The sequence below is a fragment of the Panulirus ornatus genome, chromosome 53 (assembly GCF_036320965.1).
Source record: "Panulirus ornatus isolate Po-2019 chromosome 53, ASM3632096v1, whole genome shotgun sequence".
Lineage (NCBI taxonomy): Eukaryota > Metazoa > Arthropoda > Malacostraca > Decapoda > Palinuridae > Panulirus > Panulirus ornatus.
The window spans coordinates 5,606,264-5,625,387 of NC_092276.1; the positions used below are offsets into that span (position 1 = coordinate 5,606,264).

Below are 19,124 nucleotides of genomic sequence, written 5' to 3' on the forward strand. Positions count from 1 at the left end.
TCCTCCTCTTCTCTCTCTCTCTCTCTCCTCGTGTCACAGACATGCTGCCTGTGCAGGGCAGGTCACAGCTTCCCACCTCTCTCCTCTCATCCACCCTCATATCTCCACCGTCCGCCTCTCAATTAAAACTTTTCCTCGCAATAAAATGACATTTGTTTTGCTCCTCTACGCTGGACGCTGCTGCTGCTGCTGTCCCACACGGGTCAGACTGGTCGTTGGGTCCTGGGTGAGCAAACATGAATACATGAATGAATTTATGTTTGGTGTGAGTGAAAGATGAGTTCTGAAGCTAATTACTGATGTTCATCTTTAGTGAAAGGACTTGGGAGATGCACCAGGACCCGAGGGTCACGACCCCACGGCACCACGACTTCTCAAGATTCAGCCTCCCTTACCCTCAACACTCAAGGTCAATAAAAGCTTCACACAGAACGTCTCAGACAGACGTAAAGAAACCATCAAGAGGAGGTTCAGGAGGAGTCTGAAGAGGAGGATCAAGGTGAGGATCAGGAGAGGTTGAAGGAAAGGATCAAGAGGGCTAGACCTACCAGCCTGTGGTCTTCACTGACCCCAGTACTGTAGGCAGGAAACAACAGGAAGAGACTTACCAGGTGGGATAAAGCCTTAGCTGACGGAGAGAGAGAGAGAGAGAGAGAGAGAGAGAGAGAGAGAGAGAGAGAGAGAGAGAGAGAGAGAGAGAGAGAGGTGATTGGCACGTGTTAACGTTTCAGACTTTGACTATAAATATGAACGTAAGAGAATCAACACGACAGATAAAGCACCGTTGCCACACCAGTGGATAATCAACCAGGCAGATGGTGGCCATCTGTAAGGTAACAAAAGTTATCCGTCGCTGCAACGCTCGGGTAGACGTGAGCCAGGCACAAAACACACACATTCAGTAACTACGAACCAGCAACACAATTAAGACCAATGTTAGCCCACGTAAAACGTCCCGTGATAAATGCAGTTCCTTGTAAGTATAAACAAATGCAGGTGAGTCAGTATAAGGACTGGAATATTTCACCTTCCTTATTACCCGTGTGTGAGGCTCAGCTTTACTAAGGTAATAAGGCATGATAAATGTGACTCGAATTTGTTTTTCATAACGCGGAATTATACACATGAAACAAAGTGGGTAAGAATTCAGCGGATAAGACGATATAAATCAGCATTTGGGAGGCTTGGGATCCAGGCTCACCGTTTTTCTTAGTGGCGCCGGAGTTAACGACAATAAGATGTGCGCTGGAAGACGCATGAGGCGCTCATAGTCCGCTGCCAGAATTTATAATTTCCCTCCACCACGACCTGCAGCCAGCCAGACGCGGCCCAACTAACATCAACAAACAACGTTCACACAACTACAAATAATTACATTATTTGTTATGATATAGATCAGAAAGATGACAAATAAACATGATGGAATGTTTCACACAACCTCAAGAAATTTTACTATGTTTCATACGTCAATCAGCCATCCAGTACGCCAACCATACAGAAGCAGAGCACATGTACAACTCTCATTGAAACATTGTGTTCATATCACTGTAGGTTGGTGTGTCAAGAAGGCACTGGCAGTATAGTGGTAAGGTTTAAGCCCTTCGTACTGAACCAATGTTGCTTTACTGTGAAGAAGGTTTTACCAGTTATCATCAGTTTGTTTGTTTATAATCTTCACCGTCTGCACACCATTCTTTCCTGTGATACCATCTTTCACCATAAGGTAATCATCCCTTGGCCTTTCTTAAAGATGGGAGCGACGTTGGCTCTTATTCCACTCTCCTAATAATGGTTTCGTCAGTTGGTAATTTTTCATATAACTACACTTGTGTCACATGAAGAGTGTCAGCACATCCAGGTATATGAGCCGAGCTACAGACAGGGTTATGAAGACTAAACTGCGTGTAATGATTCCCATGGATCTTCCCGTCTCAGTGCTGTGCTGAGGTTACACAACTTCACGAATATCCACAATACAAATGAATCAACCAATTCCTCACATACATCGTCCATTGTTACACTCATCTTACTGGAACTTTTAATTTAACGATCCGATCTTCGACTTCTAATTTTTACCCAGATAATTTTATGAAATGCTCTCAAATGCACATCAACCTCCTAATTTTTTGCTTTCATAGTTTTTCCCTGACTTGCTAATTTCTATACAAAATGTTTCTGTTTCTTTGGCGTTTTTAAATCACCCAGTAAACCACGCCTCCTTGATCTCTTTCTCCATCTTTCCTTCTCCTAACGTGCATATCTCTTGAGTTTTACATTTTAGATCTTACAAAACTATGTTCAGTTAAATATGGTTTATTCTCTTGTATCTCCTTCTGAAGTGTGGGTTCGCGTCTGCCTGACCAGGTTTTGTCATAGTGATGCAAGACAGATGATGTCTCCCTCCTCCAGTCTACTCTCTGTGAAGATGGGATACACTACTGACGCTTCGTCAATACCTCTGGCAGTAGTATGATCCCTGATCTGCTGGTACAGACGTCTTCCTCAATGCATCTTACGATATCACACCTCGACGTCGTACGACATCCAAGCGGGTCTGGCCAAATCCGATCGATTTCTTAATAATCATAATCTCTTGCCACCACACTGCGGGGCGGGGCGGGGCGGGGCGGGCTTCCTCCTCAACAGCTTTCATTTGTACCTTCACAATACTCTATGAATAACTGATCAGACTTACCGTGTCTCTCTGGAGTTGCGTACACTATCAAGAAATGAATAAGACTTTCTCGGTTGTATTCTTTTCTGTTGTATAATACCTGAATGGTTGGTTCATCATGCTCTCTAACACTTCGAGGAAATCTAAGGTTTCCATGACGAGCAATGATTTCCCCCCATCTTTTCTGTTGTCTCTCCGTCATTTATTCTAATATTCCTCTACAAAACACTGTACACGTTCTATGTATGGCTTTCCATCATAATGAAAACTAAATTCAGTTTTACTCTGTGTTATCTCAACGTTCTCCTTTCATTTGTCCTTCTCTCAACAAATTACTCACATCATTGGTTTTCAAACATTTCATTTCCAAGTTCTAATATTTTTCCCTCGTCACCGAGGTTTTATACCACATAACTCCGTCAATCCATAATGCAGCTCTTTCCCTCTCTCCCTCCCTCCCTGCCTCTCCTTCTTCCGCTTGGTATCATCAATTATCTTCCCACAACGACAATTTTCGCCATTTTCATTCACTTGTCCTTCATACGTTCCGTCTGTCACCCCGCTCTGCTGCGACTCATTCCTGTACATTCCACCTACCTACATGTGTGCGTTTCTGTATGAATCTCTATATGCACGTATTCCTGGTCGACTGATCGTGTGATGAGTTTTCGTTGCTGTTTGTGTCATGAGGAGAGACAGTTTAACACTCGTGTGGCCCCGTCTCTTAACCTTGTACATATGTATCATAATGTGTGGACTTTGTTGAGTACACACAAACACACACGATTCGAACCTATGCAGGCCCGACCCAGGACGAGCCTATGCTGACTCACGGTCAGTAGCGCTAAACACTACAGTACGGAGGCCTGTGTGTGTGTGTGTGTGTGTGTGTGTGTGTGTGTGTGTGTGTGTGTGTGGTAAGGGTAGTCAACATAGCACTATCTTCTCTGTACACAGAACACAACAGGAGGATGCAGGCGGGCCACATCCTCTTCTTCCCCTCCTGTGGGTGTGAGTCTCCTGCCTCTTTGAACACCTCCTCCTCTCTGTAAGTCTTTCCTCAGATCATCTCAAAGTCACCTGGCCTACGTACGTTCACCCATGCATATTTCAAAGTTATTTTGGCCATGTGCAAACGTTTCCACAGCTAACTCAAAGCTACTTTGACGTTATATGTTTTGTGATATGTTTTCTTTCAGGGACTCTGTATTCTACCACACGAGTCATGTAAAAACCAGATGTAATTTAGGTTTTTCTGGTTTTCTTTTTTATACGTGTGTCACACAAACCCTCTATCCAGGCTGGAGGACGAGTTTTTCTGCCTTTCCAATTAAAGTTGATTGACAAACTTTTTTTAAAGCACTCTTGGGTGTTGAAGCTATTGGTGAGGGTGCAATACGGGGCTGGAGACGGTGAACACGGTGCAATACGGGGCTGGAGACGGTGAACATGGTGCAATACGGGGCTGGAGACGGTGAACACGGTGCAATACGTGAACTGCGACAGCGGTCACGGTGTGATACGGAACTGGTGACAGGTGAGCACGTTGCAGTACGGGTCCGATGACGTTAAACACGGTCCCATACAGTACTGGTGATGGTGGACACGGCACAATACGGTGACGGACACATAAGTGGGAAACTTTGCATACGCACACATTGGAGGGAACCGTGACCACAGTCTTCCACTGTCTCTTGAGTGCTTATTATGAAACTCTTAACACAACGTAGATATAGACTATATCTCTCATGCACAGAACCGTCGCACATGTGATCATATACAGCAGGACTGTGGCGTACGTCAGTCATGTGATCATATACAGCAGGACTGTGGCGTACGTCAGTCATGTGATCATACACAGCGTACAGCAAGACTGTGGCGTACGTCAGTCATGGAAGATGCTAGCGCGGGGCGGCGGTGTCTGCAGGACCCGGGTCGCTACCAGGTCTGCAACTCCAGGAAACCAAGATTCCTCATCCAGCAAACTTCACCTGGACCCCGTGTTATCCCGGCGTGGGAAGAATAACAATGACACGTCCATAAATACCAAAGAGAACCAACTTCCAAGACAACGCTCTCCATCCAACAAGATACGAGAAGCAGACTTGTGAGGCACCACGACGCTAGAGGCAAGGCTCACACGGCCAGAGGCAGGCTCATCCGACCAGAGGCAGGCTCACCCGGCCAGAGACAGGCTCACACGGCCAGAGGCAGGCTCACCCGACCAGAGACAAGCTCACCCGGCCAGAGGCAGGCTCACACGGCCAGAGACAGGCTCACACGGCGAGAGACAGGCTCACACGGCCACAGGCAGGCTCACCCGGCCAGAGGCAGGCTCACCCGACCAGAGACAAGCTCACCCGGCCAGAGACAGGCTCACACGGCCAGAGACAGGCTCACATGGCCACAGGCAGGCTCACACGGCCACAGGCAGGCTCACACGGCCAGAGGCAGGCTCACACGGCCAGAGACAGGCTCACACGGCCAGAGGCAGGCTCACAGCGCCTTTGGCTTTCCCGAGGTGCTGAGGTGAGGCATGTGGTGGCCGGCCTCAGCAGAAGGCCCAGACAACACTACTGATGCAGGATCCTCAGCAAGACGCTGCTCGTGATTATCAAAAGTGTGTTATAAGTTCCAAGAGGCGAGGCTTGTATACCCCGACGACAAGATGGAGCACGTCTACACCACCGTCGAAATATAGAAAGAAGAAAAATCTAAAGCGGTTGAAAAATGTTGGCGCCAATGTTAATGGGTCTGGCTGGCGTCGTGCTGTGAGGATCAACACACTGTAGTCTTGTGTCACATGAGCATCTTCATCAAACTGTCTAGTGTTTCAGGAACACATGACCTACGTTGCGGAGCACTGTACTATTTATAACACTGAACTTGCCCTTGTGTGTGTGTGTGTGTGTGTGTGTGTGTGTGTGTGTGTGTGGTGTGTGGCCTTACATCACCACCCGGGAACAACCTCACATCTTTCCTCCTCTGTTTTTTACCACATTCAACGCATATATTTTACGAGTCGCTACATCTAATTCCAGTCCTCATTAGGAATGCATATGAGTTTGTTGCTATTTACCTTGCTTACCCGAGGGAGGCGGGGGTTGTGAGGGGTCTGGGTTAACAATGAGGCGTGGACAACTTCACTGGATAAAGACAGACCCTCTCAGTCAGGTCAGCAGTACTGCTGAGAGCAGCTGCTCCATGGTAATCTCAGCGGCTGTCAAATACCTTATCAACAAAGGTGAAAGTATGTGAGAAATGAAATTTCCAGAGTTTCTTGACGGAATTTTGACATCAGTAAATATTACACGTACTTGAATCCTCTTGTGTGTGGAGGTGTGGTGTCAGAGGTCACATGATATCACCTGACCAATCTTCTGGCTCATATGATAAAGCAAAAAGAAACTTTATGAGTGTAGACGTCCAAGTGTCACTCTACCACACTGGTCATGGGTTGTGTCATGATGAGAGGCTGTATGTGTGGCCCAGCCCACGGTACTGGAGGGATGACGACTGACATAAATGGTATACATTTAACATTAGTATCCAGGAAGGAGGGACGATACATGAATACATTTTAACATACGTGAAAATACGATATATCATCTGAAGAGAGAGAGAGAGGGGGGGGGGGGCAGACACTGAGAGACGTAGACAAATACAGAAAACACAAAGACTGGAACTGTGTTTCAGGGAGACATTATGTAATGAAACCACAACAACGTAAATATATTACAAGGAATCTGTACCTGAGAATGACACGATAACCAACTCTCACATATAACCAAGACAAGATAACCAACTATCACATATAACCAAGACAAGATAACCAACTATCACATATAACCAAGACAAGATAACCAACTATCACATATAACCAAGACAAGATAACCAACTATCACATATAACCAAGACAAGATAACCAACTATCACATATAACCAAGACAAGATAACCAACTATCACATATAACCAAGACAAGATAACTTACAAAGATCACCACGTTCAACACTGCTTGTATGTTTATGTGTGTAACTGAGATAAGTGTGAGGGTATCACAACTTTATCTCAAAGGATCTTCTCTTCAAAGAAAAGAAAATAGAATGACTTTTAAAGGAAGCTCTTTATTAGACTTTAAACGTAGACTTTAAATGCCCCACAACAATCATCATAATGCTCAGACAATGAAGGTCAGCGAGCGATGGGTTATATGATATCATAACAAGCAGGTAAGACACTAGGGAGGGAAATAATGTGATCTATGGTGTGGCTCGGATGTGCCAAGGACGGAAAAGTCACTAACAACATTCCACAAACACTAGTTTCTCAGGATCTTTAATATAAACATTCAAGATAGTTCAGCCTCATAAAACTGCGTACCAAAACTCGAAGACAATACTGAACATCTCATGTAGATCGGAAAGTCATGTACTACATCTGATCTTGACAACAAACAACTGAACAAATGTGAGGATCATTTCCCCTCTACCTACCTACATCCCTACCTACAAGTTAGAGAAAAATCAATTTCCCAAATCCTAAATAATTGATCATCATAATCTACTGGAAATGTCAGGGAAGCCTTAACGAGCAGGTGACACTAAGACAAAAATCATAAAGTATTCAGAAGTTAACAATCTATCATGAAAAAGTAGAGTCACACTAGTAGACTCTGAGTGGTAGAGTCGGGATAGTAGAGTCAGGGTAGCAGAAAATCTAATTAATTAGAGGAAATAAAACACCAACATGAGCGTAGATGATTTTCTAACTTGGAGGAAAGGCTGCTGATTAAGTCGGGGAAGCGGAGAAGAATGACAGGTTAATTGGCTGACATTGTACATATCATGGTGGCCGGAGTCCCCAGAGGCTGACAGGCTGCCTTGTGTCAGTTTTGTGGTGGCCAACACCAACTTGCAACTTCTCCCCCAGTGTCACACTCCATCAGTTTCCATACAGACCGTGAAATGAGCTACTCCTGCCCCATCTAGTGGGGATAAACTCAACTTCTGCTCACTGAATTATACATTTTCTCCACAGAGAAAAGAAACGACCTCGGGTCTAACATCACAATTTCCTGATATCAGTAGACAAATGAACAAGACATTTTCTTGTTACATGGCTATACTACCATCCATAAATTGGTCACAATACTGGAGGAAATCTAACTTCTGGAGTTTCCGAAATTAAAAAAAGGAAAATGAAAGAAATTGTACAAAGCCACAGAGGAAAAGAGGAATTCTTCCAGATTAGGCGAAGCTGTGCCTCAACCAGAGAATTCCCACATGTCACATGAACACAGAGTAAGATCATGTGACGATGTAAGGTTAGGTCGTCTGGTGTGACCCCATATGCATCCCCGGAACGCGAGGGGACGACCCCCAGGTGTGATGACGGAACCTTTGACCTGGTCTTAAAGGTCAGGTCATCATGGACAAGAGAGAGCCTTGGAGAAATTCGAAGCCATTCAGATTAAACGGAGATTCTGAAAATAAAATGTCAAAGAAAATACGATTTTACAACTCTCACGATGCTATAGCCCTCCAGTGTATAGCAATATGTGCTATGTAAAGTCACAACCCTGATTATATAACAGATAGAAAAAAAAAGACAAGACTGACGTCTCTGAAGACCTGCAAGGATCGTCACATCCATCTTGTTTACGTTATATGTCCACACCATCTTAAACTCTCCACTGTGAAGCCTCCATGTGGTTACAGGCTTGGGACTGGGGCTGGGGACTGAGGCTGGGGACTGGGGCTGGGGACTGAGGCTGGGGACTGGGACAGGTGGGAGCTACCTAAGGGTGGTAGGGGCGGGCTCAGGCTGAAGGTTCGGACAAGAAGGAATTAGCAAGTTTCTGGCCCTGGGGGTGGAGTGGCCGGCTCAACACATACTGTAATCAAATAACCTTCTCCGCCACGTCCAGCCAACCCAAATCCGGGGCTGCCAACTTGGGCAACAGCCACCGCAGCTCCCAGATGACCGCCTGAACCACGTCATTGTCAGAGGCAAATCAAGTTGGGTCGAGGATGTGGCCGTCTGAGACTGGTGGTGGTCGGGGTAGGGAGGCAATGTTGCTATACACATTTAAAGGAAGTTTGTCCAGTCATTATAAGGCTGCATGGTGAACGATACGAACCAAGGATAACAACCATAACACCAAGAAGGAACACTCAGGATTGCATTTTCATGTCTTCACCATCTGAGACTTTCAAGCAACCATGATTTTTTTTTCCCACCAACAGATGTGTTTGTTGGGTCGGTCTGGAAGCTGGTGGTAAGATACACACATAAGAATAATAACGAAGATAAATATATAACTAGATTTATTTAAGGTCATTTTTCTTTGAATTCCTTTCATTTAATAGAGAATAACCAGTAAAATATGTACATAAAGATCTTCCAGTGTCGAAAAATCTTGCCCTGTAAGTAATGTATGCAGTAATGCTAAACATATCTATATGTAAATTTGGATGTGAAATTTTGCATTCGACAGATCAGCAACATTCCGGAAACTGTTCATGATTTCAAGTGAAACAATTGTCCCGCACTTGTAATAAACCAATAAAGATGAGGAAGAAACGTAACAAAATATAATATTATAAATAAAAGATGAAATACTTTTAACTACAGGAGAATATGCACCTGTAAACAATAATGGAGAGAGAGAGAGAGAGAGAGAGAGAGAGAGAGAGAGAGAGAGAGAGAGAGAGAGAGAGAGAGAGAGAGAGAGAAGGATCATGAGGACGAGGTGAGCACAAGGTTCTGTCCGGAGTGTTGCCCAGCTCGGGCGTCACGTAACCCTGGCAGAGCCGTGTAGTCCTGAGTATTGCCTGGACCGGAGGTAATATCATTACCTAGACCCTCCCGGCAGGGATAGTCTCCACCACAAGGCCTCCCAGCACTCCCCTCGCGTTCTGCATCGCCTAGGGAGATGGGTAGAGGGCATGGCCTCACCTTCCCTCCCAACAACACATCACATACCACCTGTATAAACATACAAGTTTGTTGGGATATGGTAATCAGACTAGACCCGGATGGTGGGTTCCTCTGGACTCCAGACTCTCCTGTATCACCCGTAGAAGGTAACGAACTCTTCCATTTGGCTGAAGATACGGAAACGCAGTCCACACACGGAGGTTTACATGGCCACTTGTGCACGTGGCCACCAATGTGAACCTCCAGAAAATAAGTTACAACACAGACAACTTTTCAGATGAGATGCTACAACTTGGGAGCTAACGAAGGACACATTCTACCCGTCCCTGAGGCTTCCCTCTGGACTCTTTTGAATTCATCACAAGAGAGGAAGTACGTCTGGGTTTTTTTCCTCTGCCTTTGAGACCATCTGCAGAAGTTCTTTTTTTTCCCCCGATTTCCAATTAAGTGATGACTGGGAATAAATTTGGACTGGTTCGACACAAAGGCTTCTTCTCCCCTGGTGTCAGGCCTTTACGAAGATAAGAAAAAGATATCTCTTTTATAGCTGGAAATTCTTTCCGAATGAAAGGCTATATAGATGTTGTCATTCGGATCATCTGGCTGTGAGGAAGGAGAGGAACCTTCTTGTGTGGAGAGGCAGAGAAAAAGGCACGGTAACAGATGATGGCCGGAGGGAGTCGTAGAAAATTTTAAGATGAAGATTAATTTCCAGTTCTTAACCCCTTGAGCAAGACGGTACAACGACGTATACCTCAGCCAGCTTTCTCCCAGCCTCCACCATACCAGAACCACCACCACCAGCACTACTTGTAAGGGAGTTCAAGTTAGTGCCTTCAAAACTGTTATTTATGAAAGTTATGTGCAGAGGTTTGGATGAAGTTGACGAGGATGATATTAATGTGAATGTGTGTGTGTGTGTGTGTGTGTGTGTGTGTGTGTGTGTGTGTGTATTCATCCCCCCCAATACACACGCTTACATAGAACATCGACACAACCTTAATTCCTCCAAAACTCACAAAACAGAGAACATGCAAGATCATCCTTGCTCACTCTTCCACCACTTATCAACAGGTCCGCTACACACACTTCCTCGTGATACTCTTTAACCATCACCTAGATCTCATCTAACACTTCGGGAAGAAGCTAACGCACCCTCTAGGAGGATATCATCACCGTTATCTCCTGCCACCTGAGATCCCGCGTCCCTGAGTTGATGTTCGGCACCACAACCATAACGAGACCATCCGAACTCGTACACACCGCAACAAGAACAGCCCCATCCTAAGCTACCACCGTGAACATTATTAATAATTAGCATATGACATTAGCAGCCCACACTCGTGATATACTACATTAGCATACCAGGAAATATACTAGCCTACTGCTTTATAAACTGATACACTAGTCACGCTAATGACACTGGTACTGGCATCATACTATCACACTAACGTTATCTCAGGAAATGAATGACATAGTAACATAAAGACGGGACACTAAGTGACACAGAGTGACATAAACCAGCTGTTACAGTGTCACACTAGCTGGTACATGGTCACTCTCATAACCACACTGACACGTAACATCATACAATGACACTACTGTTGTCGTACATCCATCCCTCCCACACCATAACCCACCTCTTCCCCGATCTCTGTCGTATCTCCCGTTCCACCACCCTATTTTCGTCTCCTAGTCCTTACCGTCTGCCTTCCTCCCCAGCTCTTGTAACCTCTTACCTTTCGTCTCCTAGCCCCACCCCACAGGGCTTTACCTTGGCTTTACAGATGGAGAAAAAGTGCTAAACCTGGCAGAGGGAGTGTGGTTGAGGGCGTGGTGGTGGTGTGGGCAAGTTGGCACCATTCTCAAGGCGGCCAGCGGGCCAGGTGTGTGTATGTGTGTGTGTGGTGGAGGCTGACACGAGCCCCTCAGAGCCAGTGTTCAGAGTACGTCGGGAAGATGCGGGAGTACAGCGGATCGTACAGATCTCGGGCCAAGAAGGTCAGGCCGGTGAGGAGGGGAGAAGTTGTCCTCACCTCCGAGCCCTTCGTCCACATCATCAACTACGAGTACGCCTCCAGATACTGCGACAACTGCCTCACCACATTCAAGTACGTCCCTCATACCTCATATCGCATCGCCTCATACAAATATGCTCACCACACTCACACCTCATGCTCCAATCATCAGAGTCCTAGTGACCAGGCATCAATTCTTGTCATATAATGAAGTATACATGTCAATGGGGTGTTACCGTACTCCTCCTGGTGGAGGTTACACCGCGAGGGAAAAGTCAACTTTGACAAGGCTGTATCATGGGGAAAGAAGCTGCGTCAAAGAACTCACTCAAAAGGAGTCTACATTTCCCTGTTACTGGAAGTAACACAGCCTTAGTCTGCAGGAGTCTTTAGGAAGGTCCCGGGTAACACCAGGACTCTCACAGAAACTAGTCCTGGGGTAATTATGAAATAATTCTATACATATCTAAGGTTAGGAATAAGAATACTCTGGATTAACTGAGAAGGTTTTCGTGTGTGTTTAAATATTTGTTGTATTACAATCATGGGCATACGAACATTGCTAACTTAATAAGTTAATTAGGTTAATTAGACTAGGACAGGTTAAGTTACGTTAGCTTTATGGTCTAAGTCGTAGAGATAGGAAATACATCAGTAAATCCTGGAATCATCACTAAATAAAAACTAACAGTAAACATCAGTTCCCCACCAGGTTGAACACTACGGCTCTGGTTTCTTTAGACATACTGTTTCCTCATATACACACTTCATGAGGCACAATACACTCTTGGTATCTCATTATTTGACCTTCCTTATTATCATACAACATCTGAAAGCGTCCACGTTCTCCCTCTCATAATTCAGTGTATCCCATTCCTCTACATCTCCAGCTATAAGAAGTACTTCTGTACATCTTGTCTAGTTGTTCTGGTTGTTCTATCCCAACATCTTTCGAATTTTTATTCACAATCTATATGATCAAGCAAACCAAAAACGTCAATGTTGTGGTCAGGTCGCCCGTCATATCTCGAACTCTCTCATTATCATACATTTTAAACTTCTGATTGTTCTCCACATTCACAGTGTTATAATTCTTACTCTGTTCATCCACTGTTCTTGTTCTAGAAAAGTGTATGTGTGTGTGTGTGTGTGTGTGTGTGTGTGTGTGTGTGTGTGTGTGTGTGTGTGTGTGTGACACCTAGAAAAATCTTCATCCGTAATGACGTATTATTCACCATCGTCTTCCATTGTTTACATAATTTCAGGCCCCCGTGTCCTCAGTTTTATACTCGTCTTCCTCTGTGACTGCCACCATAATAGCCACACTGACCCACTTCTCATCTACTCTAGATTTATCAATATCTTTACCCACCAAAGATCAATTCTAGTTTGATTACGCTTTATTAAATTTTGTTTTGTATCTGCCGTAACAGCGTTACTTTCATATCTTTATCCTCGCTCGAAATGCATCTGATTTATTGATATGTTAAATTCTATCACTAATTAAGACTGATCCTCAACATGCACACCAACATCCTCCTGCTACAACTCTACTGAACAATAGCCACAGCTTCGTGAAGCACTCGACACATCTCTAGTGTTCAAGTTAGAACAATTTGCTTATCATTATTCACCAGGTACGCATTGTGAGCACTGTCTCACCAGTTCTACTTGAGTCTTGCCGCTGGAACCTCCATCATTCATATCTTTCTATCTTTTATGATGAGTCGTGTGACATAAGGTCACATAAGACCCTTCTCTCATGACCTGACCAGGGAGTTCCATGGGTCTCGGGCACCTAACCCAGCCTGGCCAGACCGCATAGGTAAACTCTGTCCTCCCAAGCCAGCTGCTTCCCCTCTGCTTCTCAAGTCCAAATCTTGTTGTAATATTCTCAACCTTCTCCACTACCTGCCACACATGTGCCTCACTTGCTTGACAGAGTACAGCACTTCAGTTTATAAGTTTTTCGTCCTTTTTAATTCACTTTCCATAAACAAGGAAACCACTGCTGTTTCTTTATAAACTTACGAGCACATTTCCCGTAACCTTACTGGTCATCACTAATGATAATCATAACAATGTTGGCAGTAATCAATAACTAACAACACACCAGACAGAGGAGTGCTCACCGGCATTCAAAATTTCGCATTTCATTTTTCAAAGATGTAAGACTCACATTCCTTGACACAGAGTTGGGTCAGTTCATCTTTACTTCCTCTCTCTCTCTCCTCATCATTCTCACCGTCCGTATTATGTTATTTAATATTTCCTCTACGTTTCACCTCATTTCTCTTGACATTTTGCTTCTCATTTGAAGATCCAGACTCGTATCTGGACCTGACTGGAACGAGTTCTGTCAAGATCCGTCTGTGACTGAGCTTTGGTCACCATGTTTACTACCCCCCGCTCCCTCCCTCTAACACACACACACACACACACACACTCGATACAAAGGATGTGTTCTTGTCGGGTCATGCAGTAGCAGATCCTGGTCCAAAGCAGACTCTGCATGAATGAAATCCTGAGGCAGGTGCATGGCAAGTGGAGTGTACTCTCGGGGAAGTTTTATTGCATTAAGGTTTTGTCTTGTACCATCTATTTCCCAGGTAAACTTGCCCTGCGTAAGTTTACCTCAGTAAAGTTTCTTCCACTTGAGGTTTCTTTACAACAGCGGGGTTTGCTGGTCTCTGAGGACGGGAGCTTCCCATCGTGGAGTTCGTCTACCTGGGTTTGTCTTGGTCATCATTATTTCAACCGGGATTTGCTCCTGTGAGGATTTCTCTTCATGGTTTTTGCTTCGTATATCTCGTCTTCGTGAGCTTTGCTTCCCTGAATATCTTCTGTTGTTATAAGTCGTATACAGACGACGGGGTTGTGAGGTGTACTATTAAGTACGACACACACCAACCTGAATTTCTTCGTGGTGAAGTGCGTCTCTCCTCGTAGGTTCGCTCGTAAATCCAACTCTCGTAAATCTCCAACCGACCTTTGTTTTTGTGGGTTATATATAGATATATATATATATATATATATATATATATATATATATATATATATATATATATATATATATAAACAACCATGGAGACATCACACACCCCTGCCGCAAACCTACATTCACTGAGAACCAATCACTTTCCTCTCTTCCTACACGTACACATGCCTTACATCCTCGATAAAAACTTTTCACTGCTTCTAACAACTTGCCTCCCACACCATATATTCTTAATACCTTCCACAGAGCATCTCTATCAACTCTATCATATGCCTTCTCCAGATCCATAAATGCTACATACAAATCCATTTGCTTTTCTAAGTATTTCTCACATACATTCTTCAAAGCAAACACCTGATCCACACATCCTCTACCACTTCTGAAACCGCACTGCTCTTCCCCAATCTGATGCTCTGTACATGCCTTCACCCTCTCAATCAATACCCTCCCATATAATTTACCAGGAATACTCAACAAACTTATACCTCTGTAATTTGAGCACTCACTCTTATCCCCTTTGCCTTTGTACAATGGCACTATGCACGCATTCCGCCAATCCTCAGGCACCTCACCATGAGTCATACATACATTAAATAACCTTACCAACCAGTCAACAATACAGTCACCCCCTTTTTTAATAAATTCCACTGCAATACCATCCAAACCTGCTGCCTTGCCGGCTTTCATCTTCCGCAAAGCTTTTACTACCTCTTCTCTGTTTACCAAATCATTTTCCCTAACCCTCTCACTTTGCACACCACCTCGACCAAAACACCCTATATCTGTTTTAGATATCTGGGAGTGGATCTGTCAGCGGATGGAACCATGGAAGCGGAAGTGGATCATAGGGTGGGGGAGGGGGCGAAAATTTTGGGAGCCTTGAAAAATGTGTGGAAGTCGAGAACAGTATCTCGGAAAGCAAAAATGGGTATGTTTGAAGGAATAGTGGTTCCAACAATGTTGTATGGTTGCGAGGCGTGGGCTATGGATAGAGTTGTGCGCAGGAGGATGGATGTGCTGGAAATGAGATGTTTGAGGACAATGTGTGGTGTGAGGTGGTTTGATCGAGTAAGTAACGTAAGGGTAAGAGAGATGTGTGGAAATAAAAAGAGCGTGGTTGAGAGAGCAGAAGAGGGTGTTTTGAAATGGTTTGGTCACATGGAGAGAATGAGTGAGGAAAGATTGACCAAGAGGATATATGTGTCGGAGGTGGAGGGAACGAGGAGAAGAGGGAGACCAAATTGGAGGTGGAAAGATGGAGTGAAAAAGATTTTGTGTGATCGGGGCCTGAACATGCAGGAGGGTGTAAGGAGGGCAAGGAATAGAGTGAATTGGAGTCATGTGGTATACAGGGGTTGACGTGCTGTCAGTGGAGTGAATCAAGGCATGTGAAGCGTCTGGGGTAAACCATGGAAAGCTGTGTAGGTATGTATATTTGCGTGTGTGGACGTGTGTATGTACATGTGTATGGGGGGGGGGTTGGGCCATTTCTTTCGTCTGTTTCCTTGCGCTACCTCGCAAACGCGGGAGACAGCGACAAAGTATAAAAAAAAAAAAAAAAAAAAAAAATATATATATATATATATATATATATATATATATATATTGGAAAGGATCACAATTTTGCGCGTGATCAAGTATATTCCTATGAGTCCACGGGGAAAATGAAACACGATAAGTTCCCAAGTGCACTTTCGTGAAATAATCCTATCATCAGGGGAGACACAAGAGAGAAATATAACAGTCACTTGATATACAATGAAGAGACGTAGCTAGGAGGCCATTTGGTAAACATGCGATTGTCTTGGACAATCGCATGTGTCTCCCCTGATGATATGATTATTACACGAAAGTGCACTTGGGAACTTATCGTGTTTCATTTTCCCCGTGGATTCATAGGAATATATATATATATATATATATATACATATATATATATATATATATATATATATATATATATATATATATATATATATATATATATATATATATATATAAAGTGAAGTGGAATCCACCATGTACTAAATACATTTACAGTGAGTCACAGTCACATGTCTGACTTTAACCCAGCTGCCAAAGCCACTGTGAAGGTTAGTCTCCCAACCAATGTGGCCCTCATCACCCTACTCCCCTCTGGACTGCACTCTGAGCCTCGCTCTTCAGGATCTTCACATCTAACACATCTCAGGAACCCCTACTTCTTCTCCAGTCCACTCTGGACCCAGACCCCTCCTCACCCACTCTGGACCCCGCATTCCTCGTGCCCACTCTAGACCCCCACATTTTCTCCAGTTCCTGCCCACTGTGTCCCTCCAACAGAGAGCCAGGCTGTGGCGACCCTGTGGCAGCAGAGACACATCCAACACGTGGGAGGAGGTGATGGTGGGGATGCGTCAGTTGAGGCAGGGAAGCTGCTGCCCCTTCCTGCCCTTCCCTTGCTCCTCCACCTTCACTAAACACCGGCAGCACCCCCCCCCCCCTTCCCCACCTCCGCCTTTTAAGCCTCATTTCTCTCGCCTCTCCCACAACAGCAGCAGGTCATCTTTCCTCACGTTTTATCGTCACCTGCCGTTCCTACCAAAGATCGTACCGTCGTACCCAAGGGTCGTACCGTCATGTGCACGGGTTAATTGCTCTAAAATCTACCTGTCTCTTCGGGCACAGCACTAGCTGGCGCCAGCCCAGCCTCTGACCCAACAAAGGTCCCCCTCCACATTTTTCCAAAATATTCTCCCCTTTGCAAAAATGCCTCAGTTATCTTTTACACATTTCCCACTCTTTCAGTGGAACAATTCTCTTGTTATATCATACAGTCCTTCGGCATTTTTTTTAGCCATTTTGGCATTCGACCATTTTCGTCCATGATATGTGGCCTTTTATACCCTTGTGTTTCTTACAGCCTTTTGTTTGTAACAGAACATCGAAGAATTTTACCACTTTATTGTGAGTGTCTAAGATGAGATTTGTGATAATAATGATAACAATACCTCGTTGTTTAAGTGACTCCTTCTTCCAGTGTATGCCAGTACGTGTGAGTGTCGTAACACATGATAACCTCCCTCCCCATGCTACAGCAAGGCTTCACTCTTATGTTTCTACAGAATTTATCTTACTTCTTATTTTCCTTTAAGATTCATATCGCACAGCGATCATCGGTGTTTACCGTACGTTTCTCTGCTTTTCCTTAAGTTTCTTTAACGTTTCACATGTTCCTCCAGTTTCTACATCTAGAAATTTATACGAAGTTTTTCTAGTTTCAGCAAGTTTCACTTTTAGTCGAAACTTCTTTGTCGCGTTCTCTGCCCTCAGTACGTCGGAGGGACTCTAGCCAGCATCCCTGCATCCACTACATAAAACATTGAAAAATTCCTTTATCGTTATCAAACGTCAGCATGTTTTCTGCTGATACTTGACGTGCAGGAGGCGACCAGTCATCCTGCTGCCTTCTGTCACAGGGTGTTAGCTTCGGTTATATTACATTTCCACTGACCTTTCCTCAGAGAAACTGGCACAATGACTTCTCATTTCTTTTGTCCTCCATGCCAGGGAAGCTGGTGAGATCACCTCTCACGTGAATCTGTTGACCCCGCCACAGAGGACCAGCAATAATCAATAACATTCCTCCTCTGACGTCCTTTCCAGAGCGAAGCATTGTAGCGTGGTCACTAGGTGCCACATCACAACTCTCCAGTGTTCCACATCATATCCTAGTAGCGTGGTCGCACCTGGTCCACAACAATCATGTCGTTAAGCAACAGAGAGCAGCAACCTTGTGTGACCTGACGCACTCGCCAGACACCCTGAGCAAATAACCACTGCTGGACTTGGCTACAGGAGGACCAGTCCTCCAGACGACTATGATAACTGACTCGGCGGCCACGCTCGTTTAACTTGCCTCTTGAACGCTCGTGCAGCAGTCACGTGCGGCGGTCCTGCACACTACTGGTTACGCACACCGACCGACCGTCTGGATAACGGCACATTGTGACTCCTGGTCTGTCACTCTCCTTCAGAGATTCTTGTGGTGTTTTATGCCAAGCACTCTGATCCTTACCTCATCGGCAGGACTCGCGTGAGACATCGCCCCCCGCCTGTCTCGGGAGCCAAGATGAACTACAGGTCCTGGGACCGTGCCCTCCTGGAGCACGAGGCACAAACGGCAACTACCCACTAACTCAGGACCCTGGCAATGCCTCCTCCCTTCTCCATGATACCCGGCATCTACACAGCTCTTCCATGCAACGCTTACCTCACCTCCTCCAGCTGGACGAGAACCCTGCCGCACTTGCCTCAACCTTCATGTAGCACAACCCGACACCACGCCTGCCTCACCTACGTCCTTACCCAGTACAGTGGTGTGTTGGTGTTACTCTGGCTCATCTCTCAGTCGTCACTAATACAAAAAAAAGTTCGATACTTACGAATATTGGTAAACACGCACCATCACACGTCATTCCCATTACTCTCAACGCAGAGAAACAGCTACAGCCT

The 19,124-nt window shown here is 44.9% G+C and overlaps 1 protein-coding gene and 1 long non-coding RNA gene across 4 annotated transcripts in view; one reads left to right on the forward strand and one right to left on the reverse strand.

Moving 5' to 3' along the window:
- Positions 1–19,124, reverse strand: part of LOC139765196 (uncharacterized) — a 196,683-nt gene that overhangs the window by 119,362 nt on the left and 58,197 nt on the right. The window lies entirely within an intron of this gene.
- Positions 11,460–19,124, forward strand: part of LOC139765192 (histone-lysine N-methyltransferase SMYD3-like) — a 44,484-nt gene continuing 36,819 nt past the window's right edge. For 2 of the 3 annotated variants that reach the window (XM_071692479.1, XM_071692478.1), the window contains exon 1: positions 11,460–11,725. In XM_071692479.1, coding sequence (XP_071548580.1) covers positions 11,574–11,725 — 152 coding nt within the window. In that variant the 5' untranslated portion in view covers positions 11,460–11,573. The remainder of the gene's footprint in view (positions 11,726–19,124) is intronic. The other variant, XM_071692477.1, reaches the window with a different exon arrangement.